Source organism: Lepisma saccharinum, chromosome 23, assembly GCF_977018435.1.
Source record: "Lepisma saccharinum chromosome 23, izLepSacc3.1, whole genome shotgun sequence".
NCBI classification, from domain to species: Eukaryota; Metazoa; Arthropoda; class Insecta; order Zygentoma; family Lepismatidae; genus Lepisma; species Lepisma saccharinum.
In genome coordinates, this window is record NC_139251.1 from 54815109 (window position 1) to 54830348 (window position 15240).

At 38.0% G+C, this 15240-nt stretch overlaps 1 protein-coding gene across 1 annotated transcript; it reads left to right on the top strand.

Moving 5' to 3' along the window:
* The first annotated feature begins 3417 nt into the window (after nucleotides 1-3417).
* Nucleotides 3418-13350, top strand: LOC145977706 (hemolymph lipopolysaccharide-binding protein-like). The gene is made up of 4 exons (XM_083109931.1): nucleotides 3418-3516; nucleotides 5504-5605; nucleotides 10095-10349; nucleotides 13098-13350. Exons 2-4 carry the CDS (start codon nucleotides 5527-5529, stop codon nucleotides 13286-13288), a joined length of 525 nt encoding a protein of 174 aa, XP_082966057.1. The 5' UTR covers nucleotides 3418-3516; nucleotides 5504-5526; the 3' UTR covers nucleotides 13289-13350.
* Nucleotides 13351-15240: the final 1890 nt, after the last annotated feature.

Below are 15240 nucleotides of genomic sequence, written 5' to 3' on the forward strand. Positions count from 1 at the left end.
GTATATAAGGATGTAAAAGGAATAGTAAGAATAGAAGAAAACGAGTCTAAGGAATTTCAAATAGGAAAAGGAATTAAACAGGGAGATAGACTCAGTCCTTTACTTTTCATTAATGTAATGGATGAAGTAACTAAAATTTGCAAAAGAAGAACCCCAAGAGTACAAATAGTATATTGGAATATGAGAGTAGTACAACTGCAAGTATTGCTATATGCTGATGATATAGTCTTAATTGCTAGCAGTGAAGAGAATTTACAGAGGAGCGTAATAAAATGGGGAGAAGAACTTCCGAGAAAAGGGATGAAGATTAATATTAAGAAAAGTAAAGTTATGCAGGTGGCAAAAGGAGAAAAAGATCATGAAATAGCAATTAGATATGGAAACGAGAACTTGGAAGAAGTAGATGAATATGAATATTTAGGAACCATCATAACAAGTGATGGTAGGTGTGACGAAGAAATCCTATTTAGGAAAAGAAAAGCAAATACAGTATATTATCAGTTCAGTAAAACAATAATGGAAAAAAAAGAAGTGGCAGTAAAAACAAAAATGCAGCTATACAAATCAGTATTGGTCCCTACATTAACATATGCAACGGAAAGTTTACCACTTCAAGATAAACATCTGAGTAAAATTCAGGCTAGTGAAATGAAATACCTGAGAAGAGCTGTTAGTAAGACTAGGAGAGATAAAGTGAGGAATGAAAGAATAAGAAGAGAAGTGGAACAGGAGTCGCTAGAGAAAATAATTGAAAAGAGACAGCTAAAGTGGTGGGGACATGTATTCAGAATGAATGAAGACAAAAAGGTAAAGCAAATTCTAGAAGTAAAGGTGCAAGGTAGGAGAGGTAAAGGAAGACCAAGAATAATGTTTGAAGACAGAATGGAAAAGATTGGAAGAGAAAGGAATAAGACAATAAATATGATGAAGCGAATGATGAGAAACAGACAGGAATGGAGGAGATCGATCGAGGCAACCAACCCTACGCTATGATGGCAGAAGGGGACTAGAGGAAGTAAGTAACTGCAACATACTATACTTCGCAGCGTCAATTTCTAACTCGAACGTTACCAAGATAAAATATAAAAATTGATACAAAATAATCAGGCACGTATCTAGAAATATATTTCCGAGGGTATCCGGACCAAGTGTGTCAGAAATAATAATAATAATGATAATAATAATAATACCGTTTCTGTACGAGAAGTATGAAAACGATAGCAAAGAGATTTTGTGAATATTAAAGATAAAATAAAGTTAACGTAGAAAATGTTTTGGCGTCCTGCTTACCACCAACTTACATAGTTTTATCCTTGAGTTGTACATGCTAAAAAATAACAAACTAAGTTGCCACCTAAACGGGGCTATTCTTTGTCAAACTTTTCCAGTGGCGGCGTCACATTCGTTGTATCCCTAAGCAATTTCGTTTGTCATTTAGTTGTCCTAAGTGTTATATTGGAGTGCAATGAGATGGCTATTCAAACGTTATTTTCAACGAAGGTAAGAGTTTCTCGTGTAAATTTTTTTTTATTTAATTTTTATAAACGATTTGCCAGAACTACTCACAAAATGTGAGACATTAATCTTTGCTGATGATGTTAAAATATACAAAAATATCGAAAACGCTGATGACTGTACAATATTACATGAAGAGCTGAATAACTTGCTTCAGTGGTGTGAAATTAATAAAGTCAGCCTAAACCTAAAGAAATGTAAACTTGTATCATTCACCCACAACAGACACCCTATTCAACATTCATACACTATTTCTAATGTGTTAGTACAAAGTGAGAATATAGTTACCGACCTAGGGGTCACTTTTGACCAAAAGTTAACATTCCAATCACATATTTCCCGCATTTTAAGCGAAGCTCACAGAAATTTGGGATTCATAATGAGAATGGGTCATCAATTTAGAAAAAAGGAAACGTTTCTCTTGCTATATTATACGCTCGTCAGATCTAAACTCGAATATGCTTCTCTTGTTTGGAACCCGCAATTCAAGAAAGATATCGAAAAATTAGAAAAGCTTCAAAATAAATTTCTCAGATATCTACTATTTAAACTTGATGGTACATATCCAAAACTCACTCCTAGCAACATATTACGCGAAATCTTTAATATTCCGTCACTCGACGAAAGGAGGCAAACAAGTCAAATAACTTTTCTCTCCAAGCTTATCAATGGTAAAATAGATTCTTTTAATCTGTTGTCGAATTTAAATTTTTATGTGCCAAACTGTATGTTAAGGCCCAGAACTGATCTCTTTCAAATCCCCCTTGGAAGAACCAAAATGAGCGAAGCTGAACCCATGAGGAGAATGTGCAAGTTATTTAATTCAGTTTCTAAGAATAATCCAAGCGTAGACCTATTTAAATGTAATTGTAACATAAGATCTAATCGCTGAATTTCTGTATGTTTTGTTTTGTTTTGTTCATTGAATTTTGGTTTTCATTCAGCTTGTAAGGTTATATCCAACAGTTTAGCTTCATTTATTATTGTATTGTCTCTGTGTTCCCTTTGCTTCTATAATCTAATAATTAATTTCTTCTCACAATTGTTTTTAAACGTAAAATGTATATTGCGTCATTCATATTTCTTGTTAATTTTCTTAGTTATGTTCTTGTTTATGTAATGGTGTCATCCCATATTGAACACTGTAATTGGGCATGCGCCTGTTGTGTTTCAATTAAATAAATAAATAAATAAATAAATAAATCGATAATAAACATGTGCTTAGTAAAACTTTAAGCTTATGTAGCAAGTCATAAGTTTCCAAATATTACATTCTCCTGAACCTAAGAATTAATATATTAATTACTAAAACGCAACGGTAGGATAGCTCGAAATCACAAAATATAGTATGTTTATGCACAAAGAGCACAAAACTTGTGAATTTGTGTCGTCCCTAGCTGCCTTGGATCTAATACAAAAACTTAGATTCTACACTATGCTTTATGTTTTTTCTTCTGGTTTCGTAATGGTATGTATAATTGAACTCAAGGAGTAGGAATGAGAGAAATTCCCAAAATTATAAAGAAAAATGTATTAAGTGCGTAATCACATGATATTTATTATCACACTAATGTAACTTTGCCATTGCTTCAAAATGCAATGGATACTTAATTTTGATATTTCTAACTTGTATATATATTTTTTTTGTACACCCTGCAGATTAATAATATAAAACGTGCACAATTTTTTCTCTTATCTCGAACGCAAACGTTATGAAGTCACGTGAGAAATAGAAGTTTGTGTTGATTCTATACAACCACCTACTTGTATTTTCTTCAATTCACGTGTCATTTATATATATTTGATTGACAAGACTGATAGGACAGGACATTTATCTCAAATGTTGCAATCGTCTGGCGTCCTTTTGATAGGCTATAAAAGAAAGTCCTTTGAGCTGAAATAATCACATATTTGACGATTTGTTAGACACCGAAAGACTTGACTTTCGTGTATTTTTCACCAGGATTGAGAAGAGAAAGGAGGTTGTATTTCGTGCATACTGTAAGTTCGATTTGTTGATCTTAAATATTGTGGGATAATGTAACTCACTCAAAGTTTATTACACATTAACTATATTTTTTCGATATTAATGAATAACTCTATGTTATCAAATATAATTGATCAGGCATTGTTCAGTGTTTACTTTTACTTATGTTCGAAGACTGAAAATTCAACTTCTGTCCTCTTCCAGTGCGCCTTGCGAGTTTCTGTCGCTTGCGTCTTTAAATTAGATTCTCACAGCGAAACAGTCAAAACTATATTCAATATATAAATTATACGGGATTCAGAACACATTTATTCATATCAAATGACACGAGAGCGCTTTGAAATTGGAAGGAATAAACTGCAAATTAATTGCTAATATATGTGGTTTAATATATAGTAAAAATCCTCTGCACGTTGACCACCCAAGTAACTGAAGAAAATTAGTCAACATACAGAACAACTGTAGTGATATGTACACGTATTTCACTTTATTGTACAGTTTTTATTAGAGATGGTCATATAGAATGAGTCATTTTTAACCTGTTTCTTATTCTTTCTATGAAGGTAAGCTGAGAAAGCATACCTGAGCATGTTTTCATGTGAATTGATTGATTTGTTTTATTTTACTTCGATTTTTGTGACACTTTTGGCTAATTTGCGAAGATGGTTATGAGTGATGATATGATGAATTGATAAATTGACGTCGTGCCGGAAATGTTTAAACGTGAAATTGCTTTAACTGCATTATGAAATGACTGACATATTCTTCTTTCGGAATATCTGGAATTTCTGTGTAGTCCTTACTTAATTCTTCTGCTTCATCAGTTTCTTTCAGCACTTTCCGCTGGGTTGTACTTCGGTCAATACTGATTGGAAAATTGCTTCTGGGTAAGGTACATTGCAGATTGTCACGTCGTCATCCATTGCAACAAAAATCTTCAAAATGTACTCCCTGGATTTCCACCATGGGAAGTGGGCTGTCTAGAGGAGCTGCAAGATCTTGCTCCTGGATTGAAACAAATCCAGCTTTCTTGAAGCACTTTTATATTGTTTCAGGCTGAACTTTATTCCAATCAAAACTAATCCAGATAACAGCATCCAGAGCAGTAAGATGCAGTGGGTGAATTTTCTTCTGCAGACGGACCATAGGGTGGGGTTTTTAGCAATGACCCACTGCACAAACTGGGGTCAGTAGTGACTTTTGAATGTTTTGATTTTTTTGTCTTAGTCGAGTGTTTGGATCTTTTTATGCAGTGTTTCGAGGTAAATATTCAGTTTCACGTTTGTAAGATGATTCACTTGGGGATGGCTAGGACAATTGTCCTCTACAAGGAGAATGGACCGTTTCTTCTTCTTCGCTTCTCAGTCGATACATCTTCCCCATTCCGCAAATAGGGTACCAGTTATCCATGTGACGGGAAGGTTCCGCAGGTACTTGAATGACCGTGGCTTTGCAGATTTATCAATCTCCTTTTAAGCTAGCACACAGCAGATCTGTGAAACGTTCTTTACAAAGTTTTCCACTCTTACATTTACCACCCTTCACAATGAGGCTTCTGCCAGGCATCAACGTAAAAGAGTCGACATTTATCAGCGTTAAGGATGTTGTAATCTTTGAAGCCACTGGCGAAGTCCGGAAACTTCTTGATGAACTCTACAACAATTTCTACTGGAACTTCACTAGATTCAGCACACAACACTTGCTTGGAGATCTCGAGTCGCGGTTTATATATTTCTCCAGCGAAAAACTTGATGTTGGAAATCTGATACCCCGAGCTCTTTTGCGATTCTTTACAAACATATTATTATGTAAGTGTAAAATGTTCCAAACATTCGAGACTTGCGAAAGTTTTACACAAAGTTTGGCTTCTGGTTGAGGAAGATATGTTGAATTTCCACACTTCCATTCAATGGATGTAAATGCATGCATGGTAACATGATAATCTGGGTTATTATTTGTAGGAAAGATGATTAAATAATGGTTTTCTTGCTCTTTTTGTAGGTTATAACTTTCTTAACAAGAAAATGAAACTCCTATCAGCTGTTCTATTGGTATCGTGCATCTTTTCAGCATTTGGACTGAATGCAGAAACCTTGGTCTCAAGTAAGTTCAACCTTTTTCTTCCACTCACTACAAAATGAGATTAGGGGTTTGAAAACATTGAGAAAATAAATGAGAGACGTTAAAAGAGCCCGTTCTGCCGTCTGCATGCTAGCAACCCAACACAACATTAAATCGTCTAAGTGACGTCACTTCCTGTTGTGAGACAGCGTGTGCAAGTATTGCAAGAAACACACATATTCTGCGAAATACGACATACTACCAACCACATTGTGTGTTGTAAAACGTAGCGGGGAATGCGTCCAAAGGGAAATAAAATAATGATACAAAAAACGTTGGAAAAATATATAACTTGTGCATATAAAGCGGTGGAAACTGAGGTAGAAGGGAAAGAAACGAAATCTAGGCTCAAACATTTCCAAGATTGGAACGAGAAATTTCTGCCGCAGGGGAAGGGAACGTTTTTTCTTTTGTTAGCACTTCTTCCTCCACATGTAAAACTTGTATCTATAGGATATAAAATATCATAGCCCACTTGTCATTTATTTGCGAATTAATATTTCACTTTTATTCAAAGTTTTACTTATATTTCCCACCTTCAACTGAGATTATACTCTGAATGTTAGTGGGAAATGATTCTACATTAGCATGCAATGTTAATTGGATATTATCTAATGTTTTTTATTATACTTATTCTAACATTGCGTTTTGTGAGAGCCCCTCTTCTCGCGTATTCAGGTTTGTCAAATTTATCTTTGGCGGTGGTGGAGATCCAACCTACGACAGACCTTCTACAAATCCGGTGGTTTAGAAACTACTCCACGGCTACTGTATTTTTCCGTCCTTTTGCAGGAACTCTATAAAACTGTTAATTGTAACTCTTAAACAGTAAAATTGTCAATCTACATAAATCTGCTCTTAGTTAAAATTATAAATTAGAGTAAACTCTTTCACACCCAAATTGTAATTAATATTCAAACCACCGTTGTAATGTAAACTGCCTTTTAATGTAACGTCTGCTCAAAATTATAACATGGAAAAAATCATCTAAGCCACTCTAAGTTCTTCCAACAACATACAGGGTGTCCGAAACCATGGGCCAAATGATAATATTGACTGCGTTTTGTTCATTTGTTGCTTCATCGCACTACACCAAGGCTGCGATTCTAGCTAGATACCACTTTTCCGAAATACCGGTTTGGTCACAAAGGACCCGTTGTGTGGATCCCACGCTCGCCAGATTTGATCCGTTAGGTTATGGAGGGATTTGAAATTCTGGGTGTGCGGCGTGAAGATCCACTGTCTGGTCCACTCCGCACAAGGATCTTGGACGAACTCCATGCCATAACCTCAGGTTATATGTGTTATACAACCTGCGTGGAACTGGACAGAGGACATATTGAACAAAAACTGTGATCTGGTATATGGTGCGGAAATTTTCGGACAGCCTGTAGATGCCTACATGCATGACTGTGTGCTGGAGTGTCGAATTCAACAAATATATTAAGACCCAACTATGTCACTTTAAACAAAGATAAGAAATGCACTCTAGATCAGTGCTGAGATGTAGCCAGAAGCAAAAGGAAAGGTTCAAAGTAACTTTCAGGAGAAATATCCCGAAACTGTCCCTCCCGATGTCTTGTTACTTTGGAGGAAACTGATCATAGTCAAACCAAATACTTACTCTGATTCCTTCCTTGGTTCCATTTTATTCCTCTTCTGTTCAGGGTGAGCTGAATGTTTTGTTCCATGTTTGCTGTGGTCTTTCTTGGGGCCTCTTCTTCCCCATCCCTCTTGCTCTTGCCTCCCATACTTCCTTCGGTATTCTTCCATCCTTCATTCTGTTTAGATGGCATCTCAGTTGTGTCTGTATGACATTTTGTTCCACTGGTTTGGAAATTAGTGTTATCCTGATTGTTTGATTCCTAATTTTATACTTTCTTTTTCCAACTTTTCTTAACTATTTCATTAAAATTAAATTTCAATTCAAATACTGCGTCCTATTTTATTCTTGAGGATTACATCGGCCAGGGTCATACTGATTCTTCCTCCATCTGAACATCCCGAAAAAGGGACGACCATTTGAGTCAAGATTTCGAGACCTCCAAAGGAAGTTACTCATGACAAGAGCCAAAGAGGACATCAATCAAGGAGAGAGCGAAAATTCTTATTCCCCTTCAAGCACCCTCTCGTTAGGTTTTGGGGAAAATTTCACGGTATATCGAAGAAGTCCCCTTACCCCTACTTGTACTGGCTTGTATCCAGTTGCGACCACGTTGAAAATTGTGGTTGGTTGCTTCGGAATGATTTCGTTTTCGTGGTTGGTTTACCTGCTCTGAAGATCACACAGAACGAACTCGTATGTCAGTTGTTGCGCCATGGCTGAGAGAATATAGTTGCAGTGGTGAGGGACGGCTAGTCACGTGTGTGTGTGTGCACGAAGCAAACGACATACTGTAACTTAAGGGCATGCGATACAATTTCCACGGGAGTCTTCCCAAGCCCTTGGCAGTGTGCCAACTTAGCTCTCTTGGAGCCAGATCTGGCTCTTTCGTGCACTCTAGCCGGACCCTGTGGCCGAGTGGTTAGCACATCGCGCTGCGACGCCAAGGGTCCCGGGTTCGAATCCCGCTCGGGCTTGGTTGTTTGCGAATGTCCATTCATCAATTTCATCACTCATCCCCATCTTCACAAATTAGCCGAGAGGCACAAAACGCGAAGTAAAATAAACTAAATCAATCAATCAATCAATCTTTCGTGCACTCGTTCGGCTGTGAACTGGGACGCCTACCCCCCGTGCCCCACTATGATGCCATCTCTGGTTCCTACCCACATAGACAACCTTTCGTCATAATTATACATTTTACACGTGACTTGATATTGTTATATTGGCTGCGTCGCCCCACTCTCTCTTATCTCCCCAGCTACTTATTTATACCGCAATGTTAGACGTGAAATTGACATAATATTGTCGTCAGGGAATTCTTTACTTTCGATTTCATACCACCATCGGTGGATTATTGAGATTGGCGATGCCGCCGGATCTAGATGTTGAAAACTAAGAATAAATTGTCATCGATTTAGAGTTAACGATAATAGCAGTGCCCCACCCCTTTGACAACTAACATTACCCTAGAAGGCACTTTCAGCCATCGTAAATCTAGCTCCATTTGAGTCAGTTTTAACTGCATTTAAGGTGAAATTTAGTTCTTTTATGGCCATCAGGTTTGGCAACACTGCCAGGAGGCAAGGAAAAAAGCATTGATCATATGGGAGTATGATATGATTCATTCTCTTGTGAATATAAAACTTCCGATGTAATAGAAAGATATGTCAACGGGAAGAGGGCAGTTTGAAGATGAATTTCACCAGCGGAAAAGTCGAAACTTCCATTTGATTAGCCGTAACTTGATGTTGAAGTTGATTCCCCATAAGGAATACATGGGATTCCGAAAATTATTATTCATCATATTTTTCAAACATCGTGTCCAGCTTAATAATCAACATAACAAAATGTTTGCACTTGCAACATGGAGAGAAATTCATACTCTTGGATACGCCCAGGGTTTGTTTTAGTAGCAGTGTCCATTGGGGCGATAATGAAATAAATGCACAATTGGTGCGTAATTGTATCTCCTCGCCTTAAAGTTCGAAAGTATGTTATCATGTAGATGAATATAAACATATGTTAGGCTATAATAATATAGGGGCGCGGCGACTTCTGTACACACTGTAATTTCCAGACTACATCGGATATATGTGGAACCAACCTTGCTATGAACTCGGTGGATCGGGCCGTTCTGCAATAGATCCAACCTTGAGGGTAGCATGAATGGCGCCCGGGATGGGCCCATTGGAAACAATGCCGGCGGGGAATACTGTGTGTGTTATAAATTTTATAAATTTCGGTCCATTAAAATTAGTAACAGCATTAGTGGCCTGCAACGTGTTTTATCATGTTTTGATGAATGATCTGTATTTTTCATACATTTTAACGTTTTGTTTGTAGTACAGTAAAACCTCGTTAATCCGGACTAATGGTGGGATAAGTTGACCGGTTTAACGAAAGTCCGGATTATCTGAAATAACCTAAAAGAACAGTAGAAAGTGCATTAAAACTCCGTTTATAGCAACAAAACACATATATTATGGTGTATTTAAAGGGCAATATTCTACATACAATGCAGTACGTACATACGGGATGCCAATATTATGCGATTGTTGACTTCTAGCCACATTTAAAACCTTGCATTCAGCTTTTTTTTGGCCTTTTGCCTGTCCGGATTAAGCGAAGTACGGCTTATCGGAACCCGGATTGACTAGGTTTTACTGTATATGACATCATGTCTTCTAATAATGCAAATAAGTGTAAGACATGTCATGTTATCAGTCTATAGTTTCAGATTCCATCTAGTCGAATTACGAATAAGAAGGTGGTTGATGGTTTCTAGAATCGCGATATATTTTCGAATCATGATTATTATAAAATAACGTACAATGTATGAATGTGTTGTAATTTGATCAATTGCAGAAAGTGGGGGCAGAGTAATTGAATACGAACCAGGGCAGCATGTTGGACGATACATATACCACACGGAGCAAAGAGTGTGGGACGATGCGGAAGTGATTTGCGCTTTGGAAGGAGCACACTTAGCTGTTATCAATTCTGTTGAAGAAGAGGCCGCTGTTTCCAACATTATTTCGAGTATTGGTATCCCTGGGTCACAATACGTGTTTATTGGATATCACGACAGGAACACAGAGGGACTCTTCGAGACCGTTCTGGGTGAGTGGTTTACTCTTGGACCAACACTTGATGAAATGAGATTGATCCATTCGTGTAGAGTAAGGGTAAAAATGGTCGTTGTTATTAAGTCGTTAAAACACATTAACCTACATCTACAATGATCCATTTCTGGGAAACAAGCCGGCGAATAACTCACGGAGTGGTAAAGATTTAGAGGTGGTATGCATGGGGTGTAGCAAAATGCAAGTAATTGCAAATATTACTCTGACTCTAGGAGGAACCAAACTGTTGCAACATCTCCATTGGAAATCATCACCACTATCACTTAAGAAGTAAGTAAAGGGTGTTTTTTTTAAGAGTGATAGAACTTTCGATAGGGATAGCTGTCATTTGTTTTGTTTTGATGACATGTTGTTTTGTCACTTCATATCAGTGAGCATTGGCAAATGATCATGGAAAGACTGACGCTGCAACAACGTTTACAAATTGTGGAAATGTATTTCCAAAATCAATGTTCTGTTCGCCAAACGTATAGAGCACTTCGGAAATATCGGTGCTCGCAGTGAATTGGCCTCACAAGATCATGGGACCTAACGCCACTGGATTATTTTCTTTGGGATATCTAAAGTCTCTGGTTTATGCTGATAAACCAGTAACAATTGACGCTTTGGAAGCCAACATAACGTGTTATTAACGACATACGTCCCCAATTACTTGAAAAAGTGGTTCAAAATTGGACTGATCGAATCCGGTTCATCACAGCTAGTCGTGGTGGACATATGCCGGAAATTATTTTCAAAAAGTAAATGTCAGAAAGTTATCTTTCAAATGAAAACACAATTGGCTTAAAACTTTTTTTTATGTGTTTTATTTCAATTCTAAGTTCTATCAGTCTAAAAAACACCCTATATAAATGTCTCAACAATTCAGAGTAAAGTTTTGTACATCTTCCCACTATGTTACATGTAATCTTTTAGTATCAACAAAATAATAAACTTATAAGTAGTATAAGTGGGACTTAAAAAGAGATAATAAATTCGGTATGCTTCGAGAAAGTTCACAACCACTGTGACATAATTGCCTGCAATTTCGCTAGAGTGGCGCAGCATATGTTGGTGCAGTATTCAGCATCGTGATCTGCTACAAGAAAGTTGCAGAGGAAAATGTTAATTTGCCTGTTGCCTGTTTTTATTGTCGTCAGTGGCATTTGAAGGAAAATGGGACGATAATGGTACATTGGAAAATGACTTTACAATGGTCTTCAACGACTGGCGCCGTCATGGACAGAATGAAGAATTGCAATGTGCTACGAGGCAATATCATTGTTGGTTCGTTGTTATACCGCTAGCGAGACTCGAGAAGCTTGTGTGCTAGGGCAGCTTAAGGACACTGAGACAGGAACCCCTTTTACGTAGAGGCCAAAAAATCTAAATCTTTCTCTGTCAATATGTAAATAGAATTAACACCTAGATATCTAAAAGAAATGATATTGTGTCATGATTTTAAGGAAATTAAAGAATGATTGTTTAGCCATTTGCCGTTAATTCCACGGAATTTAAGATACCTGTTATGTGTTTCATTGGACCTACACTCTGTCACATCTATATCTGGAGCAGGCGAAGGAAATCAAGTCTCTGTGCAAGTACGTAGTAACTGACCTGGTGACCTGGTGATGCCTTGAAAGCAGCTGAAATTCTTGTTCTAAAGCGAGAAAGAACAAGCAGGCGGAAAATAACCGTTTATCAACAATGCAAGAAAGAAAAAGAAAAACATAACTCAAATTAAGCTATAGGCAATTATCAAAAACCACGAACAGAACTCTTGAAGAAACAAAAGAAGAGAATTCTTAACAATGCTGACGAATGATAAAAACGGCAGCTGATCTTCATAGAGGTTGCCGCCAATACAAAAAGGTATGTATATCGGTATCTCTTTCAGTGCTTGCTTGTTGCATACAATAATAACGGTCTTACTTCAGTACCTACATTCGACACTCAATATGACGACATGACATAATATGACACTCTAAGGGTTAATGTTTTCAGTTGAACGTAGGGGGTGCTGAAGGGGATGCGGAAGAAAATTAAGGGGTGCGCTAGGACCCCCTTGCGCTCTCCTTGCGCCGCCCCTGGATTTCGGTTCAGTTGGGGGAGAGAGGTACGGACAAGGTAAGAAGTAGCCGTGGAGAATACAAACTGGAACTGCAGTCCACGGTATAGAAGTAACTCACAATGTACACAGTTGTTACTACTTATCGAATAATTAATCTAATAACAGTTACTTGCGTCTGATAAATTTGAAAAAATGATTAAAGTCCACTCCATGCTCAGATTGTCTCTGCGGGGAAGTGCAAAGCTTGGACCGAATTTAAATTCCGCGAGAAAAAAGGTTCCGGTCCTGTTGCAGAACGCAATATAACCCATTATAATTTATACGTTCCTGGACCTTCAACAACCTTTGTTTAAAGTGGAACCAGCACGCATTATATTTGATTGATTGAATTAGCTATTCTGCCACTTTTTGCTAATCGCGGAGATGATATGATGAAATTGATGAAAGGACACTCACGCACAAAAAAAATATTCACAGGCCGAGATTCGAACTTGGAATCGCTGGTGCTCAATGACGCAGGTCGGTCATTGAGCCCAGATTGATCAACTATATATAATTTACATGATTGCAGGGCAGCAATGCTGAGCATTACACAACCGGGTTAACCTACGTAAATTTGTAAATTACTGGTTACATCAGATGAATATTTGCTTACAATAAATGTGTTCTTTGCAGGAGACGATCTCTACGCCATCTATAATTCTTGGCAAGCTGGTGAGCCCAACAGTAGTGGCGGCAATGAAGACTGTGGGACAATCAACATCAATGGGAAATTGAACGACTATAAGTGCGACTACGTAAGAGCATTTCTCTGCGAAAAGTATCAAAACGAAAGCAAATCTGTATTAGAGGGTAGGACCCGTTGACCAACGGGCAACAAGTCAGAGGTAGAGAAGTTAAATTAAATAAACACTAATTGAATAGTTAAGTGACTGAGTTTATTTTGGCAAGCACTCCACTAGATTATTAAGAGGGAGAAGGATTAGCATCATAAAAGGGCAGATACTTATCTCCTGATCGCCTAGACGCTGGAACGGTCGGTTGGGCGAAAGTTCTGCTGGCTGGCCTGAGGAGTCTTGCCTTGGACAGGCCCCGGTTTTGGCTTCTGGGCGGCCTTGTAGACGATTCTCCCCGTTCGGCACTGTCGCGCTCTCGCGATCCTATCTCTATCCTTAGCGTGCTCGTTGGCTTCTCCTCCTGAGGAACGGAGCGGAGCGGTAATTCTATTTATCGGAGAGTATCGTGCCTGGTCCTTGTATCTTTTCGTATGTTGAGATTTAAAGAAATTTTGTTCTCTTTTCATTGTTAGTAGTAGGAAAGTGGACACGAGCAAACACCCCCCACCCAAATTTAACAATTTCATAGTGAGCTCTCTTAGTGAAATTTAACTGAAAATTATGATTTTAGCTGATTTCCCAAGTGTAAAAAACTGAAAATTTGTTTTACGCAAGAGCTTAAATTTCAATTTTATTGTATAAAAAATCTAAGATTTAGATAATTTCCCCTATGACATCCAATTTTTACGTATCACCCACACCCACCCACACCTATACCTACACCTATACCTACACCTACGCACACCCACGCACACCCACACCCACCCACGCACACCCACGCACACCCATGCACACCCACGCACACCCATGCACACCCACGCACACCTACGCATACCCACACCTACACACACGCACACCCATGTTATGCAACAAATTATTACGCAATGTTTACGCAACAAGTTAATACGCAGACCCGTATCTAGCGTGTTGTTGGTTATGACGTAATGGGTGTCTTCTGATTGATTTACTGTTTCGGATGTTTTCATCCGCGCTTAGGTTACTTAAAGGGTTTTCGTATTACAGATCAGTCAGTATCGTGAGAGTGTTTTGAAGAGTATGGATGTGTTGTTGCAGTGTTAAAAGTTAAGTATTTAATTTATTTTAAAGCTACATACTATTTATTCTTTTAAATTTAAAAAAGTGTATCAAGTGATTTTTTTTCATAGTAATTTCGGTCAGATTGAGTTTTGATGTGATCAGATGTTACTTGTTGTCTCCGGAAATTCTGTATAAATAACATAGCTGAAAATTTTATCGTAATAGCTACAATTATTTTATTTTGAAGGTGGTTCAAGTCGTTTTTCACACAGATTGAATTTGTATAAATTTGTATTTGTATTTTTGTATTGGAGACTGGTCCCTTGTATCTACCCGAAAAAGCTTTCACTTGTCCTTTCTTTCTTGCCGGGTCATATATCACAACTCCTTTGTCCATTTTAAAATTCATTTTTGAAAATTTTGGGTCTTCCTTCGCTTTGTCTGTTTGAAAGCGGTTCAAGAGTTTTCCAGTGGCCAATTTCCTTGCTTCTTCGAGCGATATTAGACGATCCTGATTGCATATCTCCAGATCATTGGTGTGCATCTCATTATCTACTTCTAGAGATGATGTGTCTTTAGTCAGAATATACATTGGTGCTAATCGTTGAGAAAATTATTGGCTGGTCAGCGTTGATATTTTTGGGGTTTCTTTGTCCCTCTCTTCCGAGGTTTGTTCCACTCCGCCGCCGAAATGTGTGATGTACTCTGTATTGTTTGGTATGTGCAGAGTGAGTCTTTGTAATCCAGAAGTCGTTTCCTAAAAGGAGTTGTGGCAGTGGCGTATCGACAACTCTAAACGTGTGTAGCAAACGTTCCCCTCCTATTTCAAATCCCAATTTGACTTGGTGATTCGACCAAACATGTGCGTAATGGGCGGTCATGAGTCTTGTTCTCTTATTTATCAGGCAGGACTTTTTGGCTAAGTAGTGTCTGGATACAGTTGA

Bases quoted from the DNA above. Each gene is read 5' to 3' on its own strand.
- LOC145977706 (XM_083109931.1), top strand. From the start codon at position 5,527: ATGAAACTCCTATCAGCTGTTCTATTGGTATCGTGCATCTTTTCAGCA. The intron at 5,606-10,094 runs GTAAGTTCAACC...GATCAATTGCAG, and splicing joins TGCAGAAACCTTGGTCTCAA to AAAGTGGGGGCAGAGTAATT. The intron at 10,350-13,097 runs GTGAGTGGTTTA...TGTTCTTTGCAG, and splicing joins ACTCTTCGAGACCGTTCTGG to GAGACGATCTCTACGCCATC.